The sequence below is a fragment of the Eleutherodactylus coqui genome, chromosome 12 (genome assembly GCF_035609145.1).
Source record: "Eleutherodactylus coqui strain aEleCoq1 chromosome 12, aEleCoq1.hap1, whole genome shotgun sequence".
Classification (NCBI taxonomy): domain Eukaryota; kingdom Metazoa; phylum Chordata; class Amphibia; order Anura; family Eleutherodactylidae; genus Eleutherodactylus; species Eleutherodactylus coqui.
Window position 1 is genome coordinate 54,686,006 of NC_089848.1, and position 14,535 is coordinate 54,700,540.

The window sequence follows — 14,535 nt, forward strand, 5'->3', positions numbered from 1 at the left end:
GAGATAGATACATAAATATGAGATAGATAGATAGATAATATTAGATAGAAAGATAGATATGATATAAATAGACGGATAGATACATGGATATGAGATAGATAGATAGATATGAGTAAGATAGATAGATAGATATGAGATAGGTAGACGATATTAGATAGAAAGATAGATATGAAGTAGATAGATATAGATATGAGATAGATTGACTGATAGATATGAGATAGAAATATAAAGAGATAGATATGAAATAAATAGATATGAGATAGATAGATAAAAAGACATTAGATAGAAATATATGAAATAGATAGATAGACGGATGGATATTAGATAGATAGATAGATATAAGATAGATAGGTAAATAGATATGAGATATAGATAGATAGATGTAGACAGATATAGAAAGATAAATAGATATGAGATAGATGGATATATAGAAAGAAAGATATTAGATAGATAGATAGATAGATAGATAGATAGATAGATAGATAGATAGATAGATAGATAGATAGATAGATAGATAGATAGATAACAGAACTGAACAGACTGGAACGCAGGCGCACAGTAACGTCACTGGTTGCCCGGTAACAGCCTGTACACAATGGCCGTTGCCAGGCGCCGGTGGAATCCTCTGTAGACTTACGGGTGTGAAGTTGTTGGCTCCACCGGGACTTACAATGGGAGGCAGGAGGAACGAGGAGCCGGCCCCCCAGTACCTGGGGAGATTCCTAGAGCGCTCTCCCCATGTCCGCGCTGTGAGTACATCGCCTGCTCTATTCCATGACTCCTCACTTGTGGGGGGCGCTGTTCTGTAGCCGGGGGTGGTCTCATACATTCAGCTGCAATCAGCCGGACATTTCTTCCATCATTAGCATAGATGGGATGTAAAAGTGCGTTCATCTGTCCCCGACCATCAGCTGATGCTGCCGGCAGTGACCTGTGATTGCACTGTATGGGAAATCTGACTGCAGGCGTGGAGTACAGCGGAGCATACCGTAGGCTTTAACCCCTTCCTGACCGGCCTGTTGTATGCCTCACTGTCACATAGCAAGAGTCATAACTCGGTGACATAGCTGTATGAGGACCTGTGGGTTTTATATCCCCACTCTGGGGTACATATAATCATAATGTGCTATAGAACGTTTATCACATTTATTTATTTATTGGGGTTGGGGGGGGGGGGGGGGTATGGAAAAATGTCCAGAAATCCTGACAATGTTTTTGGCTTGTGTTGTTTACAGTGTCATTATTTGGTAAAAACACCACAATAAGGCCTCCGCCACACTGGCGGGTTTGCATTGCGAAGTGCAGAGCGGGATTCCGCAGCAAATCCAGCCCGTAAAATGCAATGGGAATACGCGATTTCCTGCCCACGAGCGGAAATCAATCTTGATTTTCGGCCCGCGGGGAAGGAAGGGCACCATGCTGTGATTTTGTGTGGGCTATGCACGTCCAGCTTCCATTGAAGTCAGAGTAGACACCGGGACAGGTAACTCTGGGGTCACCGGGTCGAATCCTGCTGCGGCAATCCCTCATGCGGCGTCCGACCCGACCGTGTGTAGGAGGCCTGACTTTTTTATCTGGATCACCACAATTAGGGCTCTTTCACATGGCCGTATGCGTCTTTACGCTTTCTCATCTGCGATGTATATTCGCATGAATGGACATTTTTCCACGATCACGGACAGCGGTTTCTCATCCATTCACACGACCATGAGCGACGTTTTTAGCGAAAAATATGTTGCACCCCAGATAACCCTCACTCAGCATAAATCCTCGGAATGACTTCCAATGCCTATATAGAGGCACCTGTAAGCTTTTCGCAGTGTTGGACGCAGCTAAACTCCCGCCCTCTCCCTTTCTTTTTCCAGCTCCCTTAGGAGCCTATGTGAGCCGCCAACATATATTGGTCAAAAGATACTTCCAGAACTATCTTTTTACCCACCGTATAATCACCCGTCCCGTATTTTGGTCGAGTATGTTCCATTTTTTACGGTGCAACGTTTTCTGCGTGCCGTATATTCACCCGTTCGAACAAATGTGTATATCGGTCGGCCTTAAAAACGCGCTGTATATGCGTTCGTGTGATTGAAGCCTCACTGGGATAACAGGTTTATATAGATTTCTCTATTTTTAACGTTTTTAAAGAAAAACAATTGAATCTGCATCTCCGTATTCTAAGGCCTCATGTCCACGGGGAAATTCGGGCCGCATGGATTCTCCATGCAGAATCCCGCTGCGGGTTTTTCCTTTCCCGCAGACATGAGGCTACAAAATTAGATATACTCACCTGTCCAGATGCTGCGGATCTCCCCACCATTGCGGCAGGATCTTTTTTCTTCGGCCCAGGCGGATGTGCTCGGCACGCCGGCAGCGTGCCGTTCGCATGCCCCATGCACACCTTCTTTCTTTTTGAATGCCTGCTTTCCTGCCGTCCCAGCACAGCAGAAATACAGCTGCTGGTGTGCTGCGGGACCGGACGGCTCCCATAGGCTGGGAACGCAGTGAGAATTCGCCCATGGACAGGAGCCCTTAACCTTACTGAACTTTTTTTGACACAATTTTTTATTCCCAGAAGGTGACTTGAAGATGCAGTCATTTGATCGCTAGGATACACTGCATTACTTATGCAGTGCATTCTACTAAGCCTATGACAGCAGCACATTAGACTCGGAAGACATGGAGGTCTTTGTTTGGTTTCCGGCTGCCATGGGAACCCATTGGTTCTTTGTGTTCGCACTGATGGGTGCTGATGGGTGTCAGAAGGACGCCCTCCCCTTGTCATCTGCTTACTTGCTGCAGTTACTGATTGTAGCATGTAAGGGGTTAAACTGCCAGGATCTGAGGTTTCTCCGTTCCTGGCTATTAGAGCAAGAGTCTGGCTTTCAGTAGTCAGTTAGGCACTATTGATGTGGCCACTGATTGGCTGCAGCAGTGACCTCATTTCCACTGTAAGCAGAGACCGAGAGAGCTGCGGAAGCTATTACGCCACTCACCAGGGGGAAAAGAGAGGCGAGTATTGGCTGCTTTTGTTATTTTAGGTCATGGCCAACTGTTTAGAAAAGTTTTTTATAGTGGGACAACCCTTCTAAGGACTTCTTCACGCTGTCGAGAAAATGGAACGATTTTCCTGGGTTGCGAGAGAGAGTGAAAACGCATGATTATGAAACCAATGAATTTCAATCCGGCGATGCTGCGTGAAAAAAAATTGCAGCATCTCCTTTCTTTCTGTGATATCACCCATTGTTTACAATGGGGCCGGCGACAGCAGCGTCGGCCCCATTGAAATCAATGGAAGAAGTTCACGAAACAGCCTCACATTTTTGCGGGGCTGAAGAAATCCCCCACAGTGAGGAGAGAGGGGCACGGAGCTACAGAGGATCTCCTAGAGAAGTCCCCATATTTGGAGAGATAGGGGGTGGGGCTAGAGGGCTCCCCTGAGAGAGTGGGGGGTGGGGTGGGGGTGGGGCTAGACAGAGTTCTTATAGTGATTCCTCTCTAGCCAAGAGAGAAGCTGGCGCTAGAGGGATCCTAGCATCATATAGCTTCACCCTCTCTGTCGCCCGGCTCTTGTGGAAGCCCTGGGAGAGTCCTCTAGCCCCACCCCACTATCTCTCCAAATATGCGGAGATCTGTAGGAGATCCCCTGTAGCTCCGCCTCCCTCTCTCTCCTAGCTATGGGGGATTCCTTCAGCCGTGCAGAGATGGAAGGCTGTTTCCATGTGAAAACGCCTCGCATCCAGGGGTTTACAAAAGGATTGTGAGGGCAATATCAAGCCGTGAATCACAGCCCGACATTGCCCTTGCCAGTGTGCAGGAGCCCTAAGGGCGGTTTAAAGAAGTACAAAAATCTGGCATGGAACCCACATTTTAGTGCCATGCAGTTCTGGCATCCCCACTTTCAAAAAATCGTAGCTTATCATCGCTGGGGCAGTGTGAGGGCTCGTTTTGTGAAGGGGAACCTGTCGTTTTGGGGTTCATATGAATTTTTTATTACTTTTTATTACATTTTTTTTCTGGTTGATGAGGTGACCAAAAAAACGCTCTTCTGGCATAGCATATTTCTTTCTGATGGCGTTCACCATGTGGGATTATTAATGTGATATTTCAGTGTAATTAATTGGCCCTTTACGGACGCAGTGATACCAGTTCTTACATTTTAAAAACGTTTTTTTTCCCAGTTCTTGCTCAAAAAATTAAAGGGTATTTTTTTTTAACTTTTAGACTGGATTCACACAAATGTATTTGTACAGTGTATTACACATGAAGAATTTGCGCGTGCAATACCCAATGAATAGAATCCATTGATTCCAATAGGTTCTTTCATGGAAGCGAATTTTGCGCAAACATTCTGTTCACTCAAAAAAATACACAGCATTACTCTATTTCCCTGTGCATTCACGCAGGGAAAGTGCACATATTAAACTAATTACATTAACTGCCCATTTCAATAAATGGGAGCATAGTTGCATAGTTTTGTTCACAGGCAAATGCGCGCAAAAAAATACAGTAAAGTAGGCGCATACAAATGCACACGTAAACGCACTTCCGCCCTTTATGACACCGGACATAATGTTTTATTTTTTGTACTAATTAAAAAGTCTTTATTTTATCATTTTTACTTTTTTTAACTTTTTTTTTTTTATGTTTGATCTCTTTTACAGTATAATGCAATACTATGGTATTGCATTACACTATATTACAGGTGGCCTGAGACTCCTGCTTACACTTCATATGTTGTGGATGTCTATATACTGTATGTCCTAACTGCTTGGGGAACGTGCAATTAGTACGTATATAGTCATATGTGTGTCGGGAAAGGAATAAGGGAGTGGCGAGTGTCATGAGTAGATAAAGCAAAATACGCCATTTTGGAGCTATTTTCCTGCCATATGGGCGGAGTGCACAATATTGTATTTGGTCTGGTGGCATTTATGTGCCAGGGCTGCTTTCTAGTCCCAGTCCGCCCTGTTGGTGGGGAACGGTCTGTGGCTAGAGGCAGCTCTATGGACCTCAAGACAATACATGCATTGTGTGTGTCTGTATATATACCGTATGCTGTATATGGATGTGGGTGTTTTTTTTAATGTTAGTTGTATTCTATTGTATATAAGTTCCTATGAATATACCCCACAACTATGATTATGCATACGTAAAACAGTTATGCACTATTATCCAAATTGATGCTGCCACTCGTCCTACCTGTATAAAATAAATAAATACTGTATATACTCGAGTATTAACCGACCCGAGTATAAGCCGTGTCAATCAGTTTTACCACAAAAAAACTGGTAAAACTTATTGACTCGAGTATAAGCCTGACTATACTGGAGTATATACTAGGTAAAAAAAATGCAATACTCCCCTCCCAGCCGGCGTCTGTGTCCCCGGCTCTGTGGCAAGCTGCTTCAGACTTCTCCCCACTGTCATCTCCCTGCTCGGCTCTGAATTCCCCCGCCGTCAGCGATGTGTAAGTAAGCACTGTGATTGGATCGAGCGCCAGCCAATCAAAGCCAGCACTTTATAAACCAATCACAGACATTCAGTGATGTCATTCACTGACTGGCTGTGAATGATCAAGCACGGGCTCTGATTGACTGGCGCTCGATCCAATCACAGCGCTTACTTACACATTGCTGATGGCGAAGGTATTCAAAGACGAGCCAGGGAGATGACATCGGGGAGAAGTCTCAAGCAGCTTGCCGCACCACCGGGGAGACCATCGCGCTGGGGACACAGACGACAACTGGAAGGGGAGTATTATATATTTTTTTTAACCTCACTTGAGTATAAGCCGAAGGGGGCTTTTTCATCACAAAAAAATGTGCTGAAAAACTCGGCCTATATTCGAGTATACACGGTACTTTTTTATTTGTATAGTGCCAACTTATTTTGCAGCGCTTTCAGGTAATTTATTACCCCCACCAAACTGGGTACTCAGAGTAAACCTTGAGCTGGCTACCTGAACTTGCAACATTCAGGTCGTGAGCTAGAGCTTAGGACTGCTTATCTGCTGCCTTAGCACTCTGCACCACACAGGACTATAGAATGGCTACATACTATACATGAATACTTATGGTTTTGTTTGCTTTAATGAATCTGAAACAAGACATGGACCTCATATGAGGACAAAGCAAGAATCACATTACTCTGGAAAAGTCCCTGCCGCAGACTGAGCAAAGGAGATAAGGTTGATAAATGTCACCCATCAGCGGTTACTTTCTCTGTTACACTTTAATTGATGAATCATTTATAGTGTTACTATTCTGAGTTGTATGCGCCTGAGGCGTACAGTACTGTGCAGTCTGAAAAGCCTTTTATACCTAACCATTGTAAAGTATATATACAAGCAGAGGGAACAAAGGGAAAATGAAAGGCATGCTTTACATTCTAAGACATTTCTGAAACACTAGATCTACAATTTTCTGATACTTATTATAACAACTTTGAACTCATGAGGTGCATCATAAGAGGTCTAGGGGCGCATGACGAGAACATTGTTCTTCCTCTTTACAAGTCACTGGTCAGACCACACATGGAATATTATGGGCAGTTTTGGGCACCGGTACTCAAGAAGGACATATCAAAGATTGAGCGGGTACAAAGACGGGCAACTAAAATAATAAATGGAATTGGTGGACTACAATACCCAGAGAGTTTATCAAAATTGGGGTTATTTAGTTAAGAAAATAGACAGCCGATGGGCGACCTAATAACTATGTATAAATTTATAAGGGGACAATACAGAGATATGTACCATCATGTATTTATACCCAGGACTGTGATTGTAACAAGGGGGGCATCTTGTACGTCTAGAGAAGAGAAGGTTTTTACACCAACATAGAAGGGGGTTCTTTACTGTAAGAGCAGTAAGACTATAGAACTCTCAACCTAAAGATGTGGTGTTGCGCATTCAATGACAGTGTTTAAAGGAGATATCCCGCGCCGAAACGGGTTTTTTTTTTTTTTAAACCCCCCCCCCGTTCGGCGCGAGACAACCCCGATGCAGGGGTTAAAAAACCCACCCGCACAGCGCTTACCTGAATCCCGGCGGTCCGGCGTCTTCATACTCACCTGCTGAAGATGGCCGCCGGGATCCTCTGTCTTCATGGACCGCAGGGCTTCTGTGCGGTCCATTGCCGATTCCAGCCTCCTGATTGGCTGGAATCGGCACGTGACGGGGCGGAGCTACACGGAGCTACACGGAGCCCCATAGAGAAGAGGAGAAGACCCGGACTGCGCAAGCGCGGCTAATTTGGCCATCGGAGGGCGAAAATTAGTCGGCACCATGGAGACGAGGACGCCAGCAACGGAGCAGGTAAGTATAAAACTTTTTATAACTTCTGTATGGCTCATAATTAATGCACAATGTACATTACAAAGTGCATTATTATGGCCATGCAGAAGTGTATAGACCCACTTGCTGCCTCGGGACAACCCCTTTAAGAAGGGGCCTGGGCGCCTTTCTTGAGCAATACAATATTACACATTATAATTACTAATTATTTCAGAAGGGTCGGTGACCCGGGGATTATTCCGATTGTGCAGATTGGAGTCAGGAAGGAATTTTTTCCCTTATATGGGGAAAGTCGTCTTCTACCTTATTGGTTTTTTTTGTCCTTCCTCTGGATCAACACGGGGAAGGGGGAATATGCTGAACTGTATGGATATATGTCTTTTTTTGGCCTAACATACTATGTTTAAAGCAAAAGCTTTATCTAAATTTACCTTATACGCAGTATAAAATTACCACTTTATATGCTGCAGTGACTTACTTTTCTGGCCCTCTAATTCATGTTCAAAAATTCTACCCTTATTAAGTATTTTATTTTTGAAAGGGGTTATCGGGGGACAATGTGTTTCTTAGAAAGCTGCCAAATAAACTCTACAGACATAATAAAAGGCATACCTCCCCTACTTTCCTGCAATTTCAGGTCCGCTGGCTTCCAATACCAAGTGCTCCTTACTTCTCGGTGAAGAGTGAAGATGTCCAGGTCATGTGATCCCTGCTCCAAATCATTGGCTGAAGCGAGCCAGTGATTGGCTGCAGCAATCATATGACCCTAGTGTTGGTGTTTTTATTGCTCCTTGCACCCAGTGGACTAGAAGTAGTAGAATGGATGAGTATGTCTAAGTTATGTTTGAACAGTTTATTGGGCACCTTTTAAAAGAATACATTGCACCTGGATAACCCATCTAAAGAGTGACTTCGTATATGCTGTTTTCAATTGATTTAATGTATTTGTGAAGCAGCCCAATAATAAAACATTCCAAATATATGTGTTAATTATCTCTAATTTATACTGAAATATTGATTTAGGCCACATGAATGGTATCATTGGACAAGTTCTTAAGTGTGACAACCACAGTCAGGTAACTGCCATTTCAATCAACTGATTGTTCGGGGTGCTGGAAGTTAGCCTTTCATGATCTGATATTAATGGCCTATTAATATTAATAGTCTATTAATATAAAAGTCACTGAAAATTCTTTTTGTGCCTTGAAAGAACAGACGCTGTTCTATATTGCATCAAATAAATGGCCGAGGTTCCATAACTCACATGGTGTAACTTTATTTCCAGTTTTATATGGTAAGGAATCATGCAGACTGCATGATTAAAGGATGATTCCCTTCACAGAAAGTGGTGGCATATTACTAGTATACTAGCTGAAACTGAAGGAGCTGCACCACTGCTTTGAAACTTCTCCTTGCACAACGGTTCTTCTGGGAGTTGTAAAATAAATCTTGTTATTTGTATAGCGCCAACTCATTCTGCAGTAATTTCAGGTAATTTTTTAAAAAAGGGATGCGTCCATGAGTGTCTTACTCCAAAAGGTCAGGATAAAAACACTTTGAAGTTTGACTCGGAGTTGAGCCCCGCGTCATGAGGGCGGGCCATGCTGGCCTCTTCTTGCCCACATCATGAAGACTGACAGCTACTATGCATGCTTCTGTATAGGGAGAAATCCGTCAGCCTTCATGCAGTGGGTGGGGCTAGGCCGGCACGGCCCGGCCCCTGACTCAGAGCGCAGCTCTTAGTCAAACTTCAAAGTATATTTATTCTGCAATGCCACTGTGTTTCAGAATAAAACACCCACGGGGGCAACACGTACCTCTGATACTCTTTTATGCTGCTCATGATTCAGGCAGATCCTTTAAATGGAGCCATTCTGCCGTTACCAGCACAGGCGGTGGGTTGGAAAAATTGTCATGGGGATGCATCACTAAAGCAATGCTGCTGCCCCTTCCATCCCAGGATCAGTGGAGTCTGGGCAATTGGATCTCCATGAGCTGAAAGTGATGGCATATCCTAGTGATAAGCCATCACTTTCTATAATGGGGACAGTCAGAGCAGCCTGTGTATAAGATGTTATTATTCTGTTAATTGCAGTAATATAGGAAGATAATAATAATGTGGTATTTTCATACCTACAGTAAATATACATAACTTTTAATCTTGCTGTTGTAGGCTGGAAAGCTATTCCCCACCGGAGAGAGAGCAGCAAGCTGTCTAGCTCAACTTGACTCTAGGGTAAGAAGTAATCAAAAAAATTAATGTTTTAAGATTTTAGTTTCAAACATTTTGTATATGAACATTGATCACCTATTTTAGGATAGACTCAGTGTTTGACCATTTGTGGTCTGACCCCCCTCCTCACCAAAATGCACAATGAAGGGGCCACAGCACTTCTGCAATCATTGTGTCCCCCTTAAAGGGGTTGTCCCGCGCCGAAACGGGTTTTTTTTTTTTCAACCCCCCCCCCCCCCGTTCGGCGCGAGACAACCCCGATGCAGGGACGTAAAAAAAAAAACGCTCAGCGCTTACCTTAATCCCCGCGCTCCGGTGACTTCTATACTTACCGGTGAAGATGGCCGCCGGGATCCTCTTCCTCCGTGGACCGCAGCTCTTCTGTGCGGTCCAATGCCGATTCCAGCCTCCTGATTGGCTGGAATCGGCACGTGATGGGGCGGAGCTACACGGAGCCGGCATTCTGCACGAGCGGCCCCATTGAAGACAGCAGAAGACCCGGACTGCGCAAGCGCGGCTAATTTGGCCATCGGAGGCCGAAAATTAGTCGGCACCATGGAGACGAGGACGCCAGCAACGGAGCAGGTAAGTATAAAACTTTTGATAACTTCTGTATGGCTCATAATTAATGCACAATGTACATTACAAAGTGCATTAATATGGCCATACAGAAGTGTATAGACCCACTTGCTGCCGCGGGACAACCCCTTTAATTGTGTATGCAGGTACAGCAGCTTATCTGTACTAGTGGCTGTGCCTGGTACTGCAGCTGGTTCCATTCAATTGAAAGAGACTGAGCTGCAGTAAAACTCATAGCCACTTATGGATGAGTTGCTGTGCTTTCTAAAGACAATGAAAGGAGCAAGGTTCTTGCAGATCTGCTTTAGTCCCTTTATTGTGCGGATTGGAGAGATTCAGGGCCCTCACCGATCAAACACTGATGGCCTATCATAAGGGCAGCACATCAATTTTTAAGTCCCAGAGAGCCTTTTTAAAAACTTGCTTTCTTGCATACTGTATTCTAGGTTGAATTCATTGTGTTGTTCCATGCCTACCTTATGAATCAGTGAATTGAACTTCCATTAACATACTGTTAATCATTAACAATGTGATTTTGCACGGCAACTTTTAATAATAACTGCTATGTCTATAGTGTAGGACCTAAAAGAAGTTTAGTCCTGCTGTATAATGTGTGCGTCACGTCCGTGCGGCTCACAAGCACACGCTTAGAACGGACGCAGGGTGATGTTCACGGCTACTTTAGTAGATAGACTTATGCACCGAAGAACAGTGCGCACCACAACTGAAATACGTAGCCCAGAGATAAAGCACGTGCGACACTAAAGTACTCCACTCAGCATGGCAACAGGGAACATACACACAGTAGGAAAAAGGTGCACACCATGCTATGCGGGATGGTAGCACCACTCCAGAGAGAGGGAAGGAAGCCTGTCCCTAACCTAGCAGGGTGGTGACGGGTCCCTGCCTAAAGCAGGGTCATCACCTCGAAAAAGGCTGCCCCACGGTCTTTTTTTGGGGCCCTGATTGTCACTATAGGAACCGCTGAAGAGATAAACCAACACGCAAAGCAAAATCAGAAATAAAAAGCAACAATACGACTAAAAAAGAACTCGCATCAACTTATCTGCAAGTAGCAAAAACACCCAGTATAGCAGAGCTCCAAACTCCAACTTCTCCACTATGGAACAAAATAAGCAGCACTCATAACCAGGAGGGGTGAGAATATATAGCCACTCTGCACCTGAAAAACTGGCTGAGTTAATAGAAAACAACACCTCCACCCTACTCACAGACATGACTAATCCAGCATGCAACCATGCAGCAAAGGCAGACAGCACCAGCAGACTCTGCACATGGTGCATTAACCCCTGATCTGCTTAACAAGGCAACAGGTCTTTGCCTGTGTTGAAGCCACCATGCCACGACGTTGTCACGACCGACAAGCCGCAATAGTGTGTGTCACAGAGAACAGAACCTACTGTTTCCTCCATGTGATGTGTATAGAAGATAGTATAGCAGATAGTCTACACCCACCAGCTCAGGGAGGACTTAAAATTCGATATACAGATTGCAGAGGAGAATGCTAGTGAAAAATGCAGGATACAGGTCATATAATGGGCAGAAATGGTATTATTCCTCATGAACACACACATGGCATCTTATTCTGAAAAGTTACCTGAAAGGTTAGATAATATATAAGCTTTAATATTGGCACACAAACAGTAAAACAAACTATTTGTGTAAATGTAAAATGTGAAATTCTGTTGAAAACGTAATTATGCATTGTAGCGTAGTAGAAATTGTCGCTGAATCCAAATGGTGACAATATATTGTTGTGCGCAATTTTTCTTGTATGTGTTTGATTTAAATGTAACAACTAAAAATATCATCTTTAGGCTTTATTCACACAAGTGTTTTTACGTGGCTAATTTAGCTGCTATAAAAAATTGCGACCATCTGAAGTATTTGTCTAATGTATTCATTCAGAGGAGCGATTTTTAGCTGCGTAAAAACATTGTGCCGGGCATAATAGGTCTGACAACGGTCACCGATTTTATATGTAGACGGAAAAATTAGGTCTTGCTCTATCTTTTCCTGAGATACGCTGGAGGCTCCCATAGGCTTCTATGGGAGCAGAAAAAAAAGGGAGGGGAGGGAGTTTAGCAGCGTCCAACACTGTGAAATGATTACAGCTGGCTTTATTTGACTATTAAAAGTCATTTTGAGGATTTATGCCGATCAATGGATTTCCGAGGTGCAGTGTATATTTTCACGGGAAGCAAACGATTCCCATTCATCATTCAGTCCTAGGCGCATGTTTAGACCGAACGATTATTGTTCACTTTTGCTCGTTTGAACAATTTTTTCAAACGATAATCGTTCCATCTAAAAGCAACTTAAGGGATTATTCAGACAGGCGTATATGGGTCGGGTTTTCATGCCCGGCCGATATACGCTGTCCCTCTCTGAAAGGGGAGGAGGTGGGCCTGGCCGGGAGCTAGTGCACTGAGCTCCCGCCCTCTCTCCGCCCCTTTCCACTGTTTGCAATGGGAGGGGGTGGGGCGGAACTTAGCTCTGCCTACATTCCAGCCCTCCCATTGCAAGCAGTGGCGAGAGGTGGAGAGAAGGCAGAGAGGGGACGGGAGCTTAGTGCACTAGCTCCTGGCCAGGCCCGCCTCCTCCCCTTGCATCCTGTATTTTTACAGGCTGGATATTAAAGATCTGCCATAGGCACGTCTTTAATAGACAAATGATCATGGCAGTCCAGGAGCTCTTCAGAAGTACCCAGGCTGCCATGATACCCAGACGGCACCCCCACGATCTTTTAGCGGGGGTAGATATTCTGGACATTTAAATCCTGATTGGGACATTAACTGACAACGACATTTAAAGGGTTAACAGTTGCAATTAGAGTTCTCAAAAACAGCTGATACCTGCCTTGTATGGAGCGGGTTTGGCTCCTGAGTACACAGCATATGTAGTGGATCACTATATATGTACTAACTGACAGATGTGTGTCCTGAAAGGATTAGAGGGGTTTTCTAGACAAATACTACAGATGACCTACCCTCAGGATAGGTCATTAATAGTTGAGCGACAGGGATCCATCGCTTGGGATCCCCTGCGAGCAGCTGATCGTCCAGCCCGCTGTCAGTATAGACGTTGTCATCGGGTTCAGAGCATGAAGTCTTAGGGATGGCTTTACTCCTATTGAAATCAATGGGAGCTAAGCCGCCTACTACACTTCCAGCTCCGGATTCGGGATATCAGTAGTATTTGCCTGGACAACCTTTCATTGATTTTGTTATCACGTTAGCATTGTTTTGTATTACTACTTCATACAGCTAGATATTTGTTTGTTTTTTAGCCTACTACTCCTCCTGTTGTACTGAAGTTTCTTAATTCAAGACGCCCTAATCCAGGGGCACAAACGGTTTTCTATGGCAAAGCCAATGACCCTAAGAAGGAAAGCTATATTGTTCATGGTGTGAGCACTCGTCCTTCATTGCGCGTAAGTAGTTATCTCGATGGTATATCAAAATATGAATTGGTAGGCTACAATGATGCCATAATCTTTGTGCATTTTGCATGTTTTATATGTATTCTTTTTTTGCTTTTTGCAAGGATTTGATTAGTCTATTTTAATTTTTATTAGTCTGTTTTAGGCCTTAGTCAGATGGGCGTTTTTTTGCGTGATTTTTTAAAACCATTGCTTTGCAATGGTATCGGACACATGAGCGCTTTTTATGCGCTCGTCCGATAAATTATAGAACAGAAATCGCAGATCGCACCTATCTGCGATCTGCGATTCCTGTTCTCTTCTCTATATGCGCTCAATGGGGCCGGCGGCAGCAGCGCCGACCCCATTGAGAACATATAGAAGGCAAATCATTCTTCTCTGCCACAGCTGTAACAGCTGTGGCAGAGAAGAACGATGTTTGCCCATTGAATTCAATGGAGCCGGCAATACAGCGGCTCCATTGAAAGCAATGGGCTGCCGGCGAGCGCGGGATGAATTGTCGGGAAGGGCTTAAATATATAAGCCCTTCCCTGCAATTCATCCAGAAAAGTGTTAAAATAAAAAATATATATATACTCACCTGCTCCCGGCAGTGCTGAGCCAATCAGGGGGCAGGTCTGACTCACACCCCCTTCACACCCACTGCAGGCCGGCCGCGGGGAACTCCGACTGCCGGGAGCAGGTGAGTATGTATATTTTTTTTTATTTTAACACTTTTCTGGATGAATTGCAGGGAAGGGCTTATATATTTAAGCCCTTCCCGACAATTCATCCCACACTCGCCCGCAGCGCATTGCTTTCAATGGAGCCGCTGTATTGCCGGCTCCATTGAATGCAATGCGCTGGACAGCTCCAGCCCGTTTCTAATGAAACGCGGCTAGGAGCAGATTTTCGGGCAACGGTCACGCGATTTGCGGATGCGCATCCCTCATGCGATCCGCACATCGCGCGAAAAAAAGCCCGTCTGAC

General features: G+C 44.4%; 1 protein-coding gene across 1 annotated transcript in view; it reads left to right on the forward strand.

Moving 5' to 3' along the window:
* The first annotated feature begins 607 nt into the window (after positions 1 to 607).
* EFHB (EF-hand domain family member B) overlaps positions 608 to 14,535 on the forward strand; it is a 48,366-nt gene continuing 34,438 nt past the window's right edge. The window contains exons 1-3 of the mRNA XM_066584969.1: positions 608 to 749; positions 9,465 to 9,527; positions 13,414 to 13,557. Of these exons, the coding sequence (XP_066441066.1) occupies positions 672 to 749; positions 9,465 to 9,527; positions 13,414 to 13,557 (285 nt within the window). The 5' untranslated portion in view covers positions 608 to 671. The remainder of the gene's footprint in view (positions 750 to 9,464; positions 9,528 to 13,413; positions 13,558 to 14,535) is intronic.